This window comes from Diadema setosum, chromosome 4 (genome assembly GCF_964275005.1).
Source record: "Diadema setosum chromosome 4, eeDiaSeto1, whole genome shotgun sequence".
Classification (NCBI taxonomy): Eukaryota; Metazoa; Echinodermata; class Echinoidea; order Diadematoida; family Diadematidae; genus Diadema; species Diadema setosum.
In genome coordinates, this window is record NC_092688.1 from 12,911,814 (window position 1) to 12,933,582 (window position 21,769).

At 39.7% G+C, this 21,769-nt stretch overlaps 2 protein-coding genes across 2 annotated transcripts in view; one reads left to right on the forward strand and one right to left on the reverse strand.

The window, feature by feature from the left end:
• On the forward strand, positions 1-8,345 carry LOC140226879 (DNA-directed RNA polymerase II subunit RPB11-a). The gene is made up of 4 exons (XM_072307308.1): positions 1-120; positions 3,918-4,007; positions 4,844-5,018; positions 6,708-8,345. Exons 1-4 carry the CDS (start codon positions 68-70, stop codon positions 6,741-6,743), a joined length of 354 nt encoding a protein of 117 aa, XP_072163409.1. The 5' UTR covers positions 1-67; the 3' UTR covers positions 6,744-8,345.
• Positions 8,346-16,893: 8,548 nt separating this feature from the next.
• LOC140227624 (calcium/calmodulin-dependent protein kinase kinase 1-like) overlaps positions 16,894-21,769 on the reverse strand; it is a 94,577-nt gene continuing 89,701 nt past the window's right edge. Inside the window, exons 15-17 of the mRNA XM_072308042.1 lie at positions 21,168-21,296; positions 17,471-17,559; positions 16,894-16,933 (exon numbers count right to left, since the gene is read on the reverse strand). Of these exons, the coding sequence (XP_072164143.1) occupies positions 16,894-16,933; positions 17,471-17,559; positions 21,168-21,296 (258 nt within the window). The remainder of the gene's footprint in view (positions 16,934-17,470; positions 17,560-21,167; positions 21,297-21,769) is intronic.

The window sequence follows — 21,769 nt, forward strand, 5'->3', positions numbered from 1 at the left end:
CCCCAATCCATTTCTGCGACTGCTCGGAGTGCATGGTGTGTGGATAGAAATTAGAATCTAAATCAAGATGAACGCGCCTCCAACATTCGAATCATTTATTCTCTTCGATGGGGAAAAGAAGTAAGTAAATGTTGTTGTTTTTTCGTTGCTCCAGACTTATTTAATGGAGATTCAAGCTTGTTTTGATGATGAAGCAGTCACTGTTGCTGACGAAATCATGTTCGTGTTTACGAAGCAACATACCATTCTATAGGTGGGACTGTGACAAACTGCCTGGTGACTGGCAGCAACCCACATCTTGAATGTTTGACGGTTTCGAAACAAAACGCGTTCATGTAGTTCACAAGACTTTTCTTTGGCTTTTTTTTTTTTTTGTCATCTTAACTCGTACTTAACTTCTCTTTGTCTCTTCCTCATTAATAACTGTAACTACATCGGAGCTAGAGTAAAAACAACCATCTCGCCAGTTGGTTTTCTTTTCAGCCACTCACCATTCCATGCTCACCCTCCAGAATTCGGACACTTTAAATACATTTAACTTTAGCTCTTGGCCATTGGTTGACTTTACTTGAAAGATATGTCACATTATATTGGATGGGTAAACTTCAGTTTCAGTTGTGCAGGCATCATGAGCCTCCGCGATCACTCTTGAATAGTGTATTAGTGAGTTGTTTTGTTTGAATGAAGGCATGAAAGTCGGCGTCGGCGTTGGTATCAACGTTTCCCAACCACTGATTTGGTTCAAAATTTTGTGAGTGATTGGAAATAAGCTAAGTAGGGTAACATCCCCAGTATTCGGTCACTTAAGCTTTTTTGCAATATTTTTCAAACTAAAATAATACATACATACATCATATCTACAGCAATGTATGTGAAATATATCAAATTTCTTTAATCTCAACTTTCATTTTGTTAAATATCTCACAGAATTGCGCAAAATCCCGAAATATTTCACCTTGAAAATTCCCCAGTATACGGTCACCGGCTCCAGTATTCGGTCACGCGATGTGCACGTTCAAAGTCAATGCGTGTTCAAAGCAGCTGAAAAATGCGCGCGCGCGCTACCTTGTTGGCGCAAAATTGCAACGGGGACATTGCGGCGACCGTTGGTGACCGAATACTGGGGCCTCGGCACTTACATTCAACCCTTGTACGTTGGGACACTGTATCGGCACGTACGGAAATTTTGTTTTTCTTTTGCGTTTTTGAGGATACCATTACACTCTAAGCTTGCGATAGGCAAAAAAATCCCGCGAGAGAACGGTGTATTTCTCGATTTTTAGCGCTTTTTCGGCGACCCGTATTCTTAAAACTGGGCCTTATCCGCGCGCGCTTTTGGAAGGTAGCGCCGATTCTGCACTTTTGACGGTAAAATTTGGGATTTTGGATGGATTTTTGGAGGGGGCTAAGGGAGTTTCCTGTTGTGAATGAGTGTGCAAGTATGTGAATTGATGTGATTTGCGTGTGTTGTGACAGTTGAACTTACTGACTGTTGACTAGTGATAAGTGACCGAATACCGGGGGCTGACCGAATACTGGTGCCCTTACCCTATTTCCATTGATTTGATGCTATGGTCGAGTGGAGTTTTGTAGAATTCAAGTTATATACATGAATATGAAAGTATATTCTACCACTTTTCCTACAAGTAGGTCTTCATACTGTTCAAAGTTGAAGTACATGTACTGTAGAAAGTTATGGGTAAACTCAGCCAAACAGGTAAACTCGGCCCCCAGCGCGAGCATTACAACTCGAGTAGATCTAAGTGTCCTGGTTTACGGCCGAATAAGGGTTTTTCCACTCTGAAATGCAAACTTGCAAATTGCGTTAACCTAGTATTATATCATAGAGGTTGACTACTTACCAGTTCACGTTATTGTCACCATCGCAAGACCAATGTCCATCGCGATAGTGAAAAAAGACCACGGCCGCGATCCGGTACAGTGTCCGCCCGTTCGCGACCGTGGTAGTCTGGTTCGCGGCCAGATGTACAATTCCTATGCGATACGCGCGTGCTCCGCAATCTTCTGCTGAACGCCTTCATTTGACTCGCAAACGTTGCGTAAGCGCCAAATCCCATTGCGAAAGCACATGAAAAGGGCTTGCGCGCTTGCACCGACCGCAAACAGGCATGGCAGTATTACTGTTGTCTTTCTCATGTTTTTCATATTTTTTCGATCGTAGCATCTACTTCTGGGAAAAAATGGCTGTCCACATGGGCTCGCAAAAGTTCTGTGTGAGGACATGTATTCAAAATCCACAAACATAAGGAAAATGACGAGATATCCAGTCTTTTAGACCCTTGATCCTTAATTGTGATGTTAAGAAGTACCCAAAATGAAATTTTTGATGCGAGATGTCATCATTTAGGTGAGAATATTTCACTTTGGTCGGAGATTTTTCCCATGTCATCGGTTGATTTTTGTAGATTAGCAGTGTGTTAGTGAATGTGTGGTATACATGAATAAAGTGTGTCGCTGTGTTCAGCGTTATATTACCAAATATGCTGTAGTGACCGCGAACCGGCGCCTGGCCACGAACTGGGACATTTACTTTATAGCTAATGCGTGCACCGCGCTGGGGGCCAAGTTTACCCGCTAGGCCGAGTTTACCTATAACTGAGGTAGGTGTTTATCTACAGACAAGAACACAGATCTAGAGTTGAGACACTAGAGTGTTCTAGATCTCTAGAGGATATTGCACAGAGATGATGACTGTATAATCTGAACAGTGATCAAGGCCAATCTATCATTTACACCCAGACACAGATTTGTAGAAGTCCATGACTCCATTGAATTGTACTAGATCTACGGCACTAAAAGCCAAGAATTATCCTATGTGTATGACTAAAAATTTTCAGCAGCTTCTAGTACAGAGGCATAGTTTCTTACATCATACTGGTCTAGGTTTCTCGTAAATGATCTCATTTCTTGTTGCACACCTGCACAAATATCTCTGTGTTTAAGAAACCAAATACAGTATTCATCGCATAATCGGGACACGTTGGGAGTAGCAAACACGGCCCCTTTAAGCGGGGTACCCGATTTTGCGATGAGCACTCACCATACACTAACGGCATACGACATGTACATGTAGTGCACACACACACATGCATACTGACGTACTGTACATGTACATGAATACACAACCACGCTACCCCTCGGCGCGACCCTCTAGCTCTCCTTGCATTCTCGCAATGATGTAGAGTAATCACAACCGGGTTCTTCTTCTGACACCTCTCTTCGAACACAAAATATGTGGATTAAAAGCTAGCACTTTCTTAAACATTCGTAGAATTCTTGGACACGTAGGGCGTTCCGTATAAATACATATCCACAACCATGGGAAATGATTACCCAGAACTCAAAGTGTATGACAGATTAAACAACGTACGCAGCCTGAGCTGTGTGAGCGAGGCATGTTTTTTATTGGATGTGAGTAGGAATTGCAAGCGAGCACATGGCTTTGCTTATGTAGGGGAGAAGAATGTTCGTGAAAGCATGTGTTTCGCAATGGCATGGAAACTTATACACGGCGCTTACGTGGCTATGCATGTACGTTTAGACGGAGGTCAAAACACACCAGTCCGAAGCTTACTTTGTAAGTTCGATGTAAACGACAACTGATAGGGATTCTTTGAAATATTGTTGTGGTATTTTGGTAGATTTTTTGTGTAAAATATCAACAAAATCAAAGATCGCTTGAAGAAAAATTGTCCCGTTTATCAGAAGTCCCCGCCCGATTATCCAGTGAAAATAGCATGCATTGGAAATGTTTCTGGGAAGCGTATGTCATTTAAGCGAGGTTCCCGATTATCAGATGCCCGATTATGCGATGAATACTGTATATTGTTTTTGTTTTTATTTTATTGTTTTCATCCATTTTCCTCTTCATGTACCACATACAATTCCTTAAACAGAATCACCATGGAAAAGGACACCAAGGTACCCAATGCAGCCATTTTCACCGTGAACAAAGAAGACCACACACTTGGCAATATTCTAAGAGCGTAAGTTCAAAACACCAACAGGGAGTGTTATGCTGTACATACATTGTACAGTAGTAGGGAGGAGAGAATCTTCCAGTATTGTGTAAAAGTCAAGGTCAGTTCAGGTCAGCTACTGTAGTACATGGGCTTATCAGTAAATGCCAGTAAGACTATTCTACTTTACTCACAAAGTGAATGAGTATTGTAACAACATTCAAGGAGGGGGGGGGGGGGGGGGGGGACTCAAATATGCTGTGATCAAGATGAATTAGGGTTTTCCTCATATTTAGTGCAATGTGTTCTCATATGATGTATTCAAGGACAAGTTCACCCAAATATATGTGCGGAATGAGTGAATGCAGTAATATTAGTCGAATACATCAGTGAAAGTTTGATGAAAATCGGACCATCTGTTCAAAAGTTCTGAATTTTTACAGTTTCAGTGCTGCCATAGTTGGATGAGATGTCCAGAACAGTTTGTGATGTAACTGGAGGACGACCATGTGAAGGAAATACAAAGAAAATTCTACATATTTTCATATTTCTAGCAAAATGAAGGAGCACTTGACTTAACCTCTGTCAGAAAGCAAGGGAAGAATATCATGTTAGTAACAAGTTGAGGGAATGTGTACTTTTCATTTTGAAAAAAAAAGGGGGAGGTCGTGGAGTGGGTAAATGGGCTTGTTTAGTTTTGTTTCTTCTAGCTCTTCATCAGGAGATAAGGGCCGTGTTAAAGGTACAATCGTATATCCAATATTCTAAACCCATTTTCAATCCCCCACTAGCAGGCCCCAAAACAGAGACTGAAATTTTCCTTTCTCCATTGTGTTTGTGTTGTGAAATGGATTCTCCACCAGTCAGCTGCTGAAGGACCCCCAGGTGCTGTTTGCCGGCTACAAGGTGCCCCACCCGCTGGAGCACAAGTTCATCTTGAGGGTGCAGACCACGCCCGACTACAGCCCCCAGGAGGCCTTCACCAATGCCATCACTGACCTCATCTCAGAGATATCGCTCCTCGAGGAGAGATTCAATGTAAGAGATGTACACTGGAAGTGATGAGGGTTGGGTTAGAGAAGCCAACTGTTCCTTTATTGCAGTATATTGTACCTTTTTTTTTTTTGCCAAAAATATGGCAGATTTTATGGAACATGCTGTTTTCCCCCCAATATCATTACTGCACATGTCTATTGCAGGAAAGGTAAAAATACTGTTTTTCCACCCAAAATTCGCCTTTTCAGCCCTCAGAACACTGCAATGCTGTTAACGAGTTTGGCATCTCTGTTGGGGGTGGAGGAGGAGATTTGGACCTGATTATTTGTGACCCGCTACAAAATTGCATGACAAAATTCCCTAATCTTTCTGCTTTAAATTGATATATAACTCATGTTATGAAAATAATCGGCTGCGGAGATATCAATGTTTAAAAGAGAGCATGTCGTGACGTCTGGGAAATCACTGTTTCGAAAAAAGCGCCCTGAAAGTTTTCCTGGCGACGCAATCGCGATCAAGGGACACGCAAGTTAGTTTTTACCTACGGACAATAGAAGGTAAACCCTAGCAACCCCCGAAATGCTCATTCAAGCACAGCGTCGGCCGTCTCCTCACCGACCAATCAATGACCAGGATGCCAGGAGAAGCGGCTGGGCATAGCGCACCCCGCCCGCACGCTCCAGTCGACTTGGCAGTGTGCGAGCTTCACGCTTCGGTTAGCGGTAAGCAGCAAACTGACCAATGAGATCACTCCGGTCGCTGTTAGGGGCGGAGCCTATCTGTGGCGCTCAATCCAATTTTCGAACCAGTTTCTGCTTCATTGAAATGCCAAAAAACATGGCCCAGAAAAACGCTATTTTTTGGTCTTTCCTTTCATCATTTTGCTTCAAAATTTCGACAGATGATAGAAGACATGTCAGACTCCAATAATATGTCAAAATCAGAAAATCGTAAGTTTTGACCAATTATGATGCTCTGACTTCAAACTCGATTTTCACAGCTTCGACCATGCGCGACTTTAGGACCTTTTTGTTGTAGCGGGTCACATTTATCTTTGTCCTCAAGTCATAGGGGAGTATGGGGGGCAGGTAGTAAGCAGGGGAGGGGGAAATTTAACTGCTTATTTACTAACGCTTTGCCCTCCAGTCAAAGTGAAGTGTTTGTAATCCACGATCTTACCTCATCACTGATTGACTTGAGAATTCACCGGAAAATAAATTTGGACTGGATGAAAGCAGCCATGCACAATACATCCCTCATTCAATGATGACTGCATGCAATAAGCTGATGTTCTTCATGTTTTATATGTTTTGACCTCGATCAAGAATATAAATGTCTGCTTACTAGGTGGTGTTCTGTAAGTGATGATAGCAGGGTCCTCTGGTGGAACAGCGCCAAGACGTGATTACATGATCAGGATGAATGAGAGGGCATTTGTGATATTATTACCATTTGTGATGTGAATATTATCCTTTTTTGGAGTGATGATGGTGACGATAATCACTGGAATTGTCATCATTATTATTGTTTCTACTGCTATTATCACTATCATTTTACTGCTACTACTACTACTACTACTACTTCATCATCATCATTATCATCATCATGATTATCATTGTCATCGTTGTTGTTACCTTTACACTGTTCATGTTTTTATCATCATCACTATGTGTATTGTTATTCTTCTTTCCTCCCCACCCCCCCCCCCCAAAAAAAAAAAAAAAAAAACAGGCTGCTGTAAGGGACAAGAAAGAAGGCCAGGACTGATCCATATGGGATTTTAGTCACTCTCATGGAGCAGTGAACTGCTGGACAGTACTAAAGTGCTCAAATGAACTTGCTTGGTGGTTTGTAACATGCTGAGACCGCTATTTAAAAATCCTGACACAGGATTGGGGTTATTGTGTAACCACCTGTGGATTCTCCGGACAGTGGAGTTTCCAGTTTCTCCCTTTGGATGTCCTGCCATGGAGAGTTGGTGAAAGCGAGGACCGTTCCCCCTTCAGAGTTCTGATGTCCAGAACTGGCAGAGTTTCGTACAAATGAGTGTTTGCGGACTTTTGGTCGTAGATAACTCTGTAACAAAATCTCTGTATTACAAAAATTTTTTGTCTTATCCCCAAAGTGCAAAGTTTCTTTCTACTTGATTGCTTTGCATACCCTGATGTAGCATAAGTTTGACATATAAAACAAAAGTGATTCCACCAGACCCATGGAGCTTGCCATAGTGAGACCAGTTTGTGTCAGTGAATGTCACTTGAATATTCTGTCAAAGTGCCATGCCATATTCAAGGTTTTTATGCTAGGCATTTGGTGTGATCGTGCCACGTGTACAAATCTCGGCAGTGCTGCATTAAAAAAAGATGTTGTCAGAAAAGATGGCTCTGCCTCAACCAGTCAAAAGGGAAAAAGACATTCCAAGATTTGTCCTTACGTATGTAGAGGTCAAAGGTCAGGTGCCATGGACTGGACCCTGCTCTGTGCCTGGGTCTGGGCTAATGTTTCACATCCACATGCAGTCTGCCTAGTGCCATTGTAAATAATTGGGACTGGTAGGGGAAATGGACTTACTCAAATCATGTCATTTGTTGCTTTTATAATGTTGAGTCATTTTCGTTTTGTTTTATGCAGTTTTTCTCGTACTGTATGTGCTCCTGAAACAACCATCTCATGTCTTGATTTGGTGCTAGTTTGTTTTTTCTTCTCCAGGGCGAATAATACTTTACAAATAAAGCTATGTACAGGCAGGTCAAGGAAATACAATATAGCAGTCAAAGTCATTTTGTTTTAGTAAGATGGAGCTACAGTTCCTGTAATCCAAGCAGTGAAAAATTACCTTCCTCTTTCTCTAATTTCTGTCAAGACAAACTGTTTCCTTGTAGGAGGAATGGTGTAAAATTTGCCACGAGTGCCATTTCAGAACTGCGAAGTATTTGATTTCTCTCCTGTACATGCGACAAATTTGCAATACCAGACTTCACAAGCACTCGCAGATTTGTAGTGGGTTCTATACATGTGAGCATATACATTAAAGACCCAGTAGTGGCAGGGATACCACGGAGTGGGAAGGGTGGCCCAGCTCGGATATCAAGAATCCCTGTAAAAGATTGTGTACAAATTTATCACTGATCTCCATGCCTAACACACACAGCCGAGCATCTCAACGTGAGTTGACAGTTGCCAGTGAGTGTAAGCTTCGATGCACATATTCACTGACCAGTGCCAGTGCCAATGGCGGAGTGAATGTGTCAAATCTTGTATGGTGCTTTTGTCATTGACTAGTCCAGACTTAAAGTACAAAGTTAATGTTACTTGTGTGTCAAGTAATAAATATTTGTATATACATATGTAACTTTTCAAACTGAACAATGTGACCAGCAAGTGTTTGTTCTTGTGTTTGTAGTATTTACATATGCACATTAGGTGCAGCCTTATTCTAACATTCTGAAGAAGAAAAAAAATATCGAGGAGCAGTCTTATGTATGCTTAAGAATAGATATTTATGACTTCAGTCTATTGAAGTCCTTCCAATAGGTGTGTAGTTGAAGACACATTTGAAGGCAGGAAATTGTGTGAATGTGTGAGTGAAATCAAACATAAGAGACATTGATGAGAGTTGAGACTGAAATATCTTGCATGGCTTTGTGGATACAATACAGTTGTACTGCACAGTCTGTATGCATGTATTTTAACAGTTTAATGTTAGTGACACAATGTGGTACAATCATCAGCATTTTTTGTGTCATTTTTTTTTTCTCTTTCATTTCTTTTTACCCAAAATCATACTGGGGCTTGATATTGCCAACTTTTGACATCAATACAGTGTAGTGAGTTTTGTACAGTGGACTCCCATTATAACAAAAGTCCTCGGGACTGGCAGTTTTCTTTTGTTGTATTGGAATTTCCTTATAACCAAACAAATAAACGATAAAAACAAAGAGTGGATAAGTTTGCGGCCTTCATTTTTACTTCGTTATAACCGGAATTTCGTTATTACTGTGTTCGTTATAACGGGAGTGCACTGTACAATTAATTCTACGTGAAGTCTACGCGAATTCTTTCTCACCATCCACCAGCATGACAATGGAAACTTCCAGCACAGATCTACACACACACACACACACACACACACACACACATTTGCATAACAGACATAGACAAATTAAACAATGTTTTCTTGAACTGAATGGATCCAGTTTATTCTTCTCAAATTGAGAAAGAAAGAAAGAGCAAGAGAGAAACAAGAAATATGACGGACCACCTGTCCACAGTCCAAACGAGTTTATTTTACAAAATCAGTACAAGTAATGCTTCCAAGTTCACTCATGTTGGCAAATGGTGAAAATGCACAAAAGTCTTGGCCAACCCAGCACCTTTCGGAGGCCAAACACAATATTCTCCTCCTTTTCGGGCTCAAAAAAACCTTTACCCTACCTGCAGTGTTATCCTGATCTAACAAAATTCTGTACAGTTTGTGAATTAAAAGGACATTCAGAGATTACAAAAATCACTTCTAACTACTTGAAGATACAGAAATTTGAAAAACCTCCTCTTGACTTGAAGCACCATCACAAAATGTGACGTGAAACAATGGGGACTTGTGAATTGTCAGCTATCATACAGGGAAAGCAACAGACAATAACTAGCAGCAACAATGGTTGATTCCACATGAACAACGCCGCTCTCTTGCGAGTTATTTTCAGCAAACCATCAGGTCAGAACAAGATTTGTATTGGGACGCTTAAAAGCTTAGGGCAGCCACAGCATGTGCTTGAAATTGGCAACTGAGAAACAAAAATCAAATGATGGATGCAAACCCTCAAATAACATGCATCTCGAAGACGAAGAAAGCAACAAGAAAAATAGAAATGTGATCTTTTGCTTTGTTCATTGAAGCCTGGTTTGTAATCTACATCAAACAATACGTACCAATGGTAAATCTCTAATACATTTGTACATGTACATAGTTCAAACTTGTTATGGAAAGAAAAACCAAAACGACTAACAGGACCATGTAATGTGCATGACACAAATTAACCGAATTGACGGGATCAAAAGACAGAATTTCTTGTTCTTTTTGAGGTACGAGTTCCAGGTGGCATATCCCATTTTGTAACTGGTAGCACCTCTGAAAGTACTGTTCTAGCTTTCATACAACAACAGTGCAATATCTGGAAAAAAAAAACAACAATAATAATATCACACACATTCGTAATTATATGTGTGAAAAAGTAGAAAAAGGTATGTTACATAACTCCTGTCAAACAAGCAAAGTTATCTTTGTGCACAATGCTGCTCACTTAATGAGAGGATGATTTTCAGAAATCACTACATTTTTCCTCTCTGGAATTCACATTTTCACACTGGCATTAGTACAAACAGAAGGCAATTAACATCCTCGGGTTTCAAAACATATATCTACCAAAGGATATTCTAATCCTGATACAAGAAAAATAGTGAGCCTCTCTTGGAACTCTTTAATATCCTTTTCGTTTTTCAAGTTGGGCATTATGTCTTACAAGAGCACACATTAATTCAGTACTTATCAGTTACCTTTAAAAATCAGATATCAAAAGCATTTTGTAAAAGTTTTTTTTTTCGTCATTTTCCTTTGTAAAGAGCATCTTTCAAACAAAGCTATTAATGTCGCAATCCTAAACTCATATCAGATATTATTACAGCCACTTTTGGAATGTAGTTACAAGTATATAACATGAGACATCATATCCAATATACTTTTGATTTCATGCACTGTCCAAGAGACCCTAACCTCCATTGATTTCTTGACAGTGATGGTTGCTCACCACCCCCATGTTTTGATTAAATGTGAATATGTGTGTTTGCATGTTTGTTTGTTGGTGGGGACATGCAGGTTACACAAAAACACACATACTTTTAAAGATTAAAAAAAGAACTTCACCCTTTATTTTAGAATGCACTGCAGCAATTGCCATCCCCAAAGACCTATAAAGAACTGCTTAACCATTCATTTCACCTTAGTAACATCCATACAAATGAAAAAGCTTTCTGTAAAAAAAAAAAAAAAAAAAAATGGTACAGACACAACATTTTGTTGGACCTGGTATGTTCTTTGATCATTTACAATGCTGTTGTCACATTTTCTCGTAATGCCAAAAGCAGGCTGCCCAGGGTAAAATTTGTGCAATGCAAGATGGATCGTATTGAAATGTGAACTGCACTGGATGGAAAAGGGAAATCTGCAAGTAACTTAAAAAACTATGACCTATGATCTCATTTCAAGGCTATACTTAAATGACCGTATGATAGATGAGTCTCATTTTTTACGTGTATATGTGTATGATTACTTTATAGTACTGCACCACTTTGCAGTAATCTGGGTACCCATTGTGGCTTTATATGCTCCCTAAAATCATTCTTCTAAAAATGAATACACATTTCACAGTTTCCCACCACCTCATTATTGCCATTGTGCTGAAAGGTGCTCTAGGGCTAAAGCAGCTACAGGGAAAAAGTGATTGGGATGTGTCTGATGTGTAAGGTACGTTCTATTCGTGCCACTGCACATCCCATTCTTGGCACACGTTAGGGAAATATGTGGTGGTGGGTGGCACCCCACTCAAGTTTGACTCCCTTTACATGGCAGATGGCAAAACTGACATTAGTTGTTGGTTGTCGGACATTGTTAGTTTATGTCTTTTTCATGACTTTTTGGTAACTACACAGCCCCAAAGAGACGCACAATTTGGAGGCCGATTACACAACAACAAATAAAGGAAAGAAAAGAAGAAATCACTAAAAAAAGAAATTACCAAAGGCAGTCGATTCATATAGGCTTTATGAGAATGGTGTGACTGCATTAAAAAAAAAACATTCCATCTGTGAGTAGGAAATGGTACTTTCATATACATATACACATGTATCTATACACGCTATTTCTTTTAAAAAAAGAAAGTATTTACAAACGCTCAACAGGAGCACATCTGGACAAAAACAGAAAGAAAGTTAAGATGCACTTTGCACCTGGTGCCAAAGTCTGTCTCGGATCATCACAAACGAAATCCTTACTAGAATCCTTCCAAGGAGTATTGTATATACAATGCAAGGAATATCCAGCAGAAAATGAGCTGCATGCTACACAAGCCTGGCTCAGTTTTGGAAAATTTTTGCCCAGCAAACTATTTATTCAGAGTGAAAATACAAAACCAAATGCTGTGCCAATCAAGCACAAAATGACGTGACGTGACGACAACATGACTTCTTGGAGGCTTACAGCAAATACCAGTATTGCTCTTTAATAAAACAAACATAAAAACAGCACAGAGGTAATCATATTTTCGGCAAATATTACTCCAAAAAGCAAACTAACCCAAACAATGGCACAGAGATGATTGTATTTGTTTATGCAGCAGATTGACATTGTTGCAGCAAATTATTAGTTTTGCCTTAAACGTAATTTTTGCTAATTTGAAGCCATGTTGAAAGTGGTTAGACCATCCTCGTCACTGAGTTTTCAGCACATTGAATAATACTGAGGGTTATGTGTGCCCTTACACATGACATGATCTGTAAGTTGCTCTGCAACACAGAAAAGAGTGTGTGTCAGAAGTGCACAAGCAACAATGAAATAATATATAATTTCTCACTCAAATGACCAACATCTACATCTGTAGATGTTGTATAATTTTTATAGCTTGAAATGACCCCAATGGCCCCTTCCCCTTTGTATTGTACATTTGTACGCTTTATATATTTGTTCTTTTTTTTTTTGGAGGGGGTGTTAGTTCTTCATATACAAGCTACAAGTGTTGGCTTCTTTCTACCCTACGGATGACAGGTTTATACAGGAACCCAGTGAGTTGGAGATAATAACACAAAACCTTTTCATAACACTCAATTTACACTTAGTATGTTGCTTTCGTGACAAACTGACTTCATCAAAGATTATGAGATTCCACAGTTAAGGCCATCTCCCTTGGGGATTTTTGTAACAATCGTTCCCTTTTTCTTTTTTCTGAACACCAACACACTTTAGTGCGCACCAGTCTGATGTATGAAAACATTTGCTTTGAATGACGTTCGACATAGATTTGTAATCTTTTGAAAAATCATTAAAAAAAAAAAAACAAATTTACAACACTCCCTCTTTATACATTTTATTCTAAACAATCCAATTTCTTGTAGAATCTAGGAGGTACTAGGCCTAGTACCTCCTTGGTAGAATCATGTACATGGAAAACCACACTAAAAAGTGACAAATTACTGGTGGTTGTAAAATCAGAACAAGTCTTCAAATATGGCTCTTTCTCCAGGAAATCTCCAATAGTCTATACTGCAGCGATACGTTTTACCGACGTCACAACACATCAAAATGGAATGGAACATATTGACTGTTGACAGGGCCTAGCATATGGAATCTATGCAGCTATTTCCTAAATAATGTTACTTAAGACCACACAGCGATTTCTTAGACAATGAGAATACACTGAGGATTTGGAGGGAAACAAATGTCTAGCACAAATGACAAAAATGGGCCAAAAATGGAAACTTTTTTCAAGTATTTTCCCTGCCCCCCCCCCCCCCCCCGAAAAAAGGAGAAAGAGAACAGTATGAAGTATACCGATAGACCTCACTACACCTTTTCAACTCCAAGAGGCAGTCTACATTTGGACGTAGCTAATAACTATATACTTTTAATTTAATCCAAGGACAGGTATTCTTGCTTTAAATAGTTCTCAAAAGCTCACACACAAACATGCCCTAAAGTCTACTATTTTACTGTTTTTCTTTGACACCCTTTCTTTTTTATCTTAACTCTGATCATATTTGTTCCCTTTGATTATGGTTTTCATTTCCTAATCATACAAGGAGGCATAAACAGAATTCAATCTTCGTAAAAGAAATCGAGCATTTCTGAAGTTTTTCGATGCATCTCTGCACAAGTCCTAGTTTCTGTATTTCTGTGCTTCTCTTCAAAAACAATAAAACTTTGGCATGGATACATTGATATCAAATTCAAAAGCATATATCTTTACACTTATATCAATATATATATATATATACATAATATATCATACATATATTCACATACTCATGATATGTAAACAAAGGAAAGACATTAATGTAGCAGATCTGTTTCACATGTCATTCATATAAACTGATACTCCACTGTCACACCATTGCAAAAAAGGCAATTTCACGGATATATATGATGAAAGGAGTCTTGCCCTGCAGTCTCCGTATAGAAACCATCGAGAAAAAAAAAACAACCTATTACACTATAGAACGATCACAAAGTTCACAGCTGACTCAGCTTTCTCTGTTTAATAAAAAAACAAAAAAAAAAAACATCTTTACACATAACCGACTTTGAGAGTTTATTGTCTAGCTTCAGGCTTTTTCATCTTTTGTTTTACAGTGTAGGTGCAATTTCTCCCAATTTTTGTGTCCCACTGGCTCTTGATCACAACATCTCCTCGAATCGACATGGCATAATTCTACCAGAAACGCTCACAGACTCTTTGATCTTTGTCGGGGCGGTAGTCCCCATATACCCCCTCCCTCTGCCCCACCAAGAGCTGCAGGGAAATTCTCTGCACCCAGGCCCATACAAGATTGCAACGCAATGCATCTAGGAAACTTGCACAGGAACGTACTGTGCTACTAGGTGTTCATAACATCACAGAAACCTCCTCTACTGACATATTATGCAGCATTTTGATCCTTTTGTTTTTTTTTTTTACTTGGCTCTTTTTTTTTCTTTTTTTCTTTTTTGCTGTCAAAGCAGTAAGTTCATCAATCAATTAATCAACTGCAACAACAAAAGCATTTTTACTCTTTGGTTCCTCTGAAGACTTGTACATGTGGCTCTGTTTCAAAAGCTAAGTGTATACTTGCTCTTTATGGCTTTATTTTTCTGACAATGTCTCTTTTTTTTCTTCCCCATGACAAACACGCTAATCCAAGTCCGGTGACTATATACACTCTGGTATGTAATGCCCGGGCGGCAACATGAAAAGGAATGTTTGGGACTAAACCATTGAATACGCACTTTTGTCAATGTTGAAAACACACACATTAGTGAAGGACAACCAATTTGACCTCTCTCTTGCACTTGTTGAACATACTATTCTTGTTTTCTGTGATAGGAGTATATAAATCCTTCAGAAAAACATCAAGAGCTTTCAAAGAAATATTCTCTCAGAATTCAAATGTCTCTTCTAGTTTTTACTGTTTTCTGGGAAAGACAGCTATCTGACTAACAAACACTTCTTCCCAGCAGCTAAAAAGAATGTCTCCTTTTCTTGATACCTGCTCAAAACTCTGTGCAATGCATAAAACTCAAACCATGCAGTTGACAAGAAAGCAAGAAGATGTCCATATATTGGTAAATGTAACCATTATGAAATAATAATTGCACACTGGCTTCTTGTGACTGGATAGCAATTAGAGAGGTTCCCAGGCTACAATGCAATTATTACCTGGAAATTGCTCGACATACTCTGATAAAAATCTGGATCTCTTTTGAAGATGACTCTCTGGAATAAGGCATCTGCTTCTGATATTACTGCCATCTTGTCGCAATTTCATCAGGAGAAAAAATCTCTGAGTAATCTATCTCATCATAATTATCATCATTATCAGCGTTATCATGATTAACTTGCAGAAAAAAAAAAATGTTTGTTTTAACAGATACAAAATCCAGGAGACCCAACAAGCAGTGGTTACAATCACAGCGTTCCACCCTTGATATGGTGGCCTCGTTAATTTATCAGATTAACTGGGTACTGCATGATCAGAAACGTGATTACAATTCGATGAATACATCGAAATCCAATTGCAAACAATAATCTCCAGTCACTGACTGACCTTCTCCTATCACGCTGAGTAGAAAGGAAATTACTTCAAATGCGTTTAACAACCGAAAGAAAAAAGAAGAAGAAATCAACATCATAAATATTTGCTCTGCAATGACTCTGTTACCATAGCAACTGTAAGCAAGCTGCAAAACAGAGGAGGAAGGACCCTGGAAAGACTGATGACCTCTATGGCAGCACATACAATAAGATGGGAGAAGGTATCTTGAGAATGGCTGGCTGCAGAAATAACACAAACCCCCCGCGAAAAAAAAAAAAAAAAAAATCAGACAGATAATACAGTGACTCTTGTAATCATTTCAAACACACTCTCACTTATTCATTATTTTTTGATGTGCATTTTACTGAAAACTTGGAGAGTTTGTGGAAACTGATGAATGTTTTTGCTAAAGGTTAACTGTTATATCACATGATTGGGCAGCTACACAGTGATCACAGATTAGAGACCTCCAAATAGACGATGTTTGTGTTCTTTGAGGCTTCGAATGACATGAAGATATTCATCTATTAATTGGTCTGTTGGACAATGAGTGCAGAATGAACCCCCCCCCCAAGTCGTAATTTGGCATGTTCCAGCTCGTTGCGAGCATCACGATGAGTTGCAAATTCACCCCGCCGTCACATATCGCCAATTTGAGCACAATCGCAGAGGCAGTATCGTTCGTCTCTACAGAGTTGTCTCTCTTCGCAGAGCATCGTCACAAGATCCAGAGGAGGGAAGTGACCAAAGATGGCGGCACACCTTTCAGCCCACCAGAACTCCTATCTCGTAGCGGATGCACAAATCAATGCAGCAGATGTTTTCCCTCGAGTGGATGTGCTCTTCTCAAGAGCAAGTGGGAGGACAGGGGCTGGGGTGGTAGGTATAGGTTCCCCGCAAGGTGAGGGGTAGGGAGCACAACTTTTGTCACAGAACTTTGCTTGCCCATCTGTGGATGGAGCACGATTGGCAGGGCAAAAGAATATCAACGGAACAGTCTTCTTCTGATTGCACCTAAACGCCAGTACTTTCACTAGAGTCTTGACGGCCTGCCAAGCGACCAGCACGGAATGTCCCGATATTATTTCACCGTTGCCTCGGGTTTACTGTCACTACTTGACCTGGAGAGAACACGAAAATAGCAAGAAAGACAAAATTTCAGCACTCACCACCCTACAAATTACAGAACAGTACTGAGAATATGACCTAGAAACATAAATATACTTCCTCAGCATCAAATATATACTGAAATATATATAATTATTTTGTTCATCTTGAGTTATTACACTCTGTCACGATATTGATGTCAGACGTATGAATCTTCTTCAATCAAATGCTCCTTGCCAATTGGCAATGATTTAGCTTGTATAGAAATGAATCATTATTACAACAGTTTTCAGGCTGCAAGACACAGATTACCTTCTCTCCAAATATGAACAGAACAGACAGCATAATTAACTCAAATGGTGCCTACTTGTTTTGCACGGGGGAGGCACCTACAGTGCGCAACACGATCCACAGCGGCGTGATCAAAACAATTTCTGCTCATCTCTTCCGGAGCTCGATGGCCTGACTTCATACTACAGGAGTGATCAAGCTCTTTTACAAGCACCATTTCCACTTTGATGATAATGACAACAATAACGAGTCCCACTCACCCTAATGACGCCAGCGCAAACCTCCCTTTCCGTGATGATCGGTAGGGATTGTGAAACGACCTCGTCTTCAGCATGTTCTTCACCAAAATCTGTCAAATAGAACAGTAGAATATACCCATACAGTCCAGTCAGGAATCAATATCTCATATTTCTTTCATTATCACTTTACCATATATGCTGTTATTTTTGCGTACAGATATTTTCGCGAATGAGGAGGGCACAAACATTTTAGCGAGATGTTATTTTCGTGAACTGACACAGAGTCCATCATAAGCGCACTATTAAATTAGCGGCTGATGACATTTTTGCATGCTGTTAAATTCGCAGTCCAACTGTGATTCGCAAAATTCGCGAATATCAAACCCTTGTGAAAATAACAGCTTATACAGTATCTCTTAATTCACAAATAATCAAGATCATCACTTCAATAATGTGTTTTACTGCATGACTCATTTAAAAAAAAAGAAACAAACAAGCGGACAAATTAGACCCTTCCCTGGTTTGCAAATGGCTACATTTTATGTCCAATCTTTGGTGCACTCGGACGTGAAATCTAAACACACAGAGGATATATAATGGAGTGACATGATGGACACAAACTGTATTACACTTTTATTATGCATCCTACATTGTGTGAGCAAGGGACACATACACAAACTCAGTGATAGTCATTAGAACCAACCACTGCCTATCAGGCAGAAGCTTGGTAGTCTAGTGGATATGAAGCCTGTCTTGCAATCAGAAGATCATGGGTTCAAGTCCCACCTGAGTATGTAAGCCCATGATTTTTGTTTCGTGGTTACTACTCAAACACTGAACAATCAGTGTTTATTTATGTCAATGTAAAAGGCAATTTGTCAATCAGTTGCAACAAGCTGGTTGATTATGTACTTGATTCGTCTCAATGTGCACACATATCTTTAGATGAATATTCATCAAGAGTGTACAAAATTCCTGAGTAGCAATTTACCCTGTTAAAAAAAAAAAAAAAAAAAAAAAAAAAAAATCCTGAGTAGCAATTTACCGTGTTAAAAAGAAAAAAAAAATTAAAGAGGGAAAAACAAAAAACGCCAAAGAGTAAAAGTTGAAATGTGAAATCAAACCCCTAGTAAAGACATATGTTTGAAGGACAATTTCATTCCATTTTGATTTTGATTGTGATAGAAGGGGAGATGAATAAAACACACTGCACAATGAAAAATAAATTACAGGAAAAACATAAGAAAGCTGTGGAATTGAGGGATTTTTCATACAGTAATAGGGGTGACAAGAAGATGCACATCACTTTCTAAGGTTAGATGTTGCCTCTCACATCTCCCGCAACTCATACCATGGTATACTTTTTAAAATAATTCCTTATAAAATGGCAACTGCATTTCCATAGGAAAATCGTCATCAATTTAAATAAAGAATGTCTTGATGCAGATGGACATTCCTTCTTCTTTTAAGATACATTTCTAAATAATACCTCCAGCGACACTTTGTGGCAGGGTCATACAAATTCAGCAAAAAATATCTTGCGCACAAGGTTGTTGAAGACGTGTGCGTCAAAGACATTCAAACCTCATCTCATATGCATCACAACCAACAGTCACTGTTTTTAGAAACATGAAAACAAAATTTTACGGCTCTGTGATCTGCCAATGGTGCACCTTTAACTCTTCAGTACCACATTAAAATTGCTGCATCAATTGAAGTCAATTAAAAGATGGAAGAGACTCCAATATGATGATACTGTACAGGACATTCCAGTACTGGATAACAAAACTTTATTTTTGGTGGTGGTGGTGGTGGCAGCAATGGTGGTCTTGCAATGTTCAATCTACTTGGCTGACGTTCAGGCCTACAGCTTTGCTTGGGATGTGCTTGGCAGTCTTGGCGCCACTCACGTTGCACTAACATTGTGTGGAAAATTCGCCTCAAAGAGACTGTTGCTTCAAATGAGAGCAGCCGCATCAAAGCGGCAGATTATGAGTGCCAGTCTGGTGCAAGAGCGCGAGAAGTTGCGTTTCCTGGAATACCAGCAGCACCCTACTGATCACTTTCAAAACAAACTTTGTAGCTGTCTTTGTGACATCCAAAGTGTCCTTTGCATAGTCCTCTTGTATTCCCTTTAACTAAAACCTGAAGTGAATTTTCTCACACTTGCAAAAAAAAACCTAGCAATTTTCTTGCTTCTTCAAAAATCTAGAAGTGAATGATATCTGTCAAAGATGCATGCTGATGAGGACACAAGTGAACAAAATGTCATCTTTAAGATATGAAATTATACCACGCAGATTTTGAAACGTACATCAGACATAGAGTACCAAATGCAATACTTCTACAGGTACATGGAAGCACTCACTATTAAATCCCAAGTGAGAACAGGACAAACTCTTGCTTGAATAGTTGATAATCTTTTTGTCTTATCTTTCTTATCAACAGTCCCATTTTATTCAAAATTTCACAATCTTGTTGCTTTTCACTAAATACATAGTAGAAGGTATGAATTATCTAGATTGTCTTCAATTTGAGGCACCTTCTCCTAACATCAGCAATGAAGGTCTTTGTCCAAGAATCTGAGAGCATGAGATAAAAATTGAGCCAGCAGATAAGTTATTAAAAGCATCTGCTTTGGGCCAGAGAGGAACATGCATAATACATATGTGCGTCATCATGAGGCATATTCCATCATTTGTTACTACGTGCCACATTGCTCCATCGTTTGATAACACTTGCACTGCAGCATACCTTCCCAGTTTGTTGGGGGCCTCCCACTCCCCAAATCCCCAAAATTTTCCCAAAACTGGGGGCCACTCCCCCGAACAAACGGCTGCAATCACATCGCCATTGGTCGGCTGATTAAGGGTTGCATATCGAGCAGACTAATCGGTGTCGCATCCTCGAGAGAATGGCCGCTCCTCTGGATTCATTTGAAGGACAGTCAACCACGGAACACCAATCAAACCTGACAAGCAGTGCCTATTTTAAACTATACATGCCACATCTGAGGGCCACATCAAATTGCTTGGCTCGCCAGATCTGGTGCTCTGCAGCAATTAAGAACCTAGTAACATCTTTCGTTATTTAAAAAAGAAAAAAAAAAAGAATGGGCCTGTAACTGAAGGAGGAAAGTGCCATATGACTTTTGGCCAATCAGATTCAAGCAATTCTTGGTATAGCCAATGCGCAGAAAATTTCTGCATACGCTGAAGAGCTCTGTCACAGATGCACTGTGGGATTCCTCAGTGCCCTTATTTGCTTCCGATTGTCTAACGCGAGTCGCAGTTCCCATACGATTCAATGGAGTTATTTGTCTGCCTTTCCGTTGTTAGCCCTTTTTTTTTCTTGGCTATAATTCAGCTTAAATGAGTTGAAAGTTTTTAAGTTTTACTGATTTGTGGTCACTAGAGTCATGGTTCACTACTGCAAGGCTTCAATGTGCTGGTCACATGATAGAAAGCGAAGAAATCTTCAACAAAAAATACCTCTGGATGAAGACAGAGTGTGATCTGAGTGCATGTGCAGCCAAAACCGGGGCAAGTTTGTCCCATGAGCTATCCCATAAGGCATCTAAAATGCTGCTCTGTGCATGGCACCTGGGTATTGGCGATACCGAAAATTACACATAGTTTTCTTCTCTCTTTTTTTTTTCCCTGTACCAGTTGAATATTTACTATAACAGCACGGCTGTTTGATTATCAGCTATACTCACCAGCGTTTCTATCTTTGGCAGCTGCTTGACGCAGCAGTCCACCTCGTCCTGCGAAACCTCCACCAGCACACAATTCTCCTCTTGGGATGGCATGGGCTCCTCCCCATGCTGGGTCACCCACGGATGTTGCTATGGAAACGAGATGGGAGAAAAGAAAGAGAGGACAGTGAGAAGGCGGGGAAGGAGCTACCACCACAGCGATGCAAGATGCAGCAAGCCATACTGGGCTCGCCTCCGGTAGCTACTCATGGAGGGAGAGGGGGGTGTGATTTACTTGAAATTTTTGTGTTTCCGATGATGACATTCCATCACCTATTTGTGCTGTCTGGGTGTTGAGGTATTTTTGCATAAAATACTCAAATCCTGATGAGATAGATCACCAGGGCATATTATGATGGACATCTGTGACTGTTGCACCTCAAAACAGTCACACACTCCAAGCAACAAATTCTTTCATTATAAACCGAACAAAATGCCAACCATCAAACACTTCAAAAGATGCTGCACTATGAGATATTAGTAAATGCAATGGGTACTGAGATAGAATGAGTACTGTTTTCATGACAAGTTTAGATATAGATGTTGATAAGGGTGTAGATAGA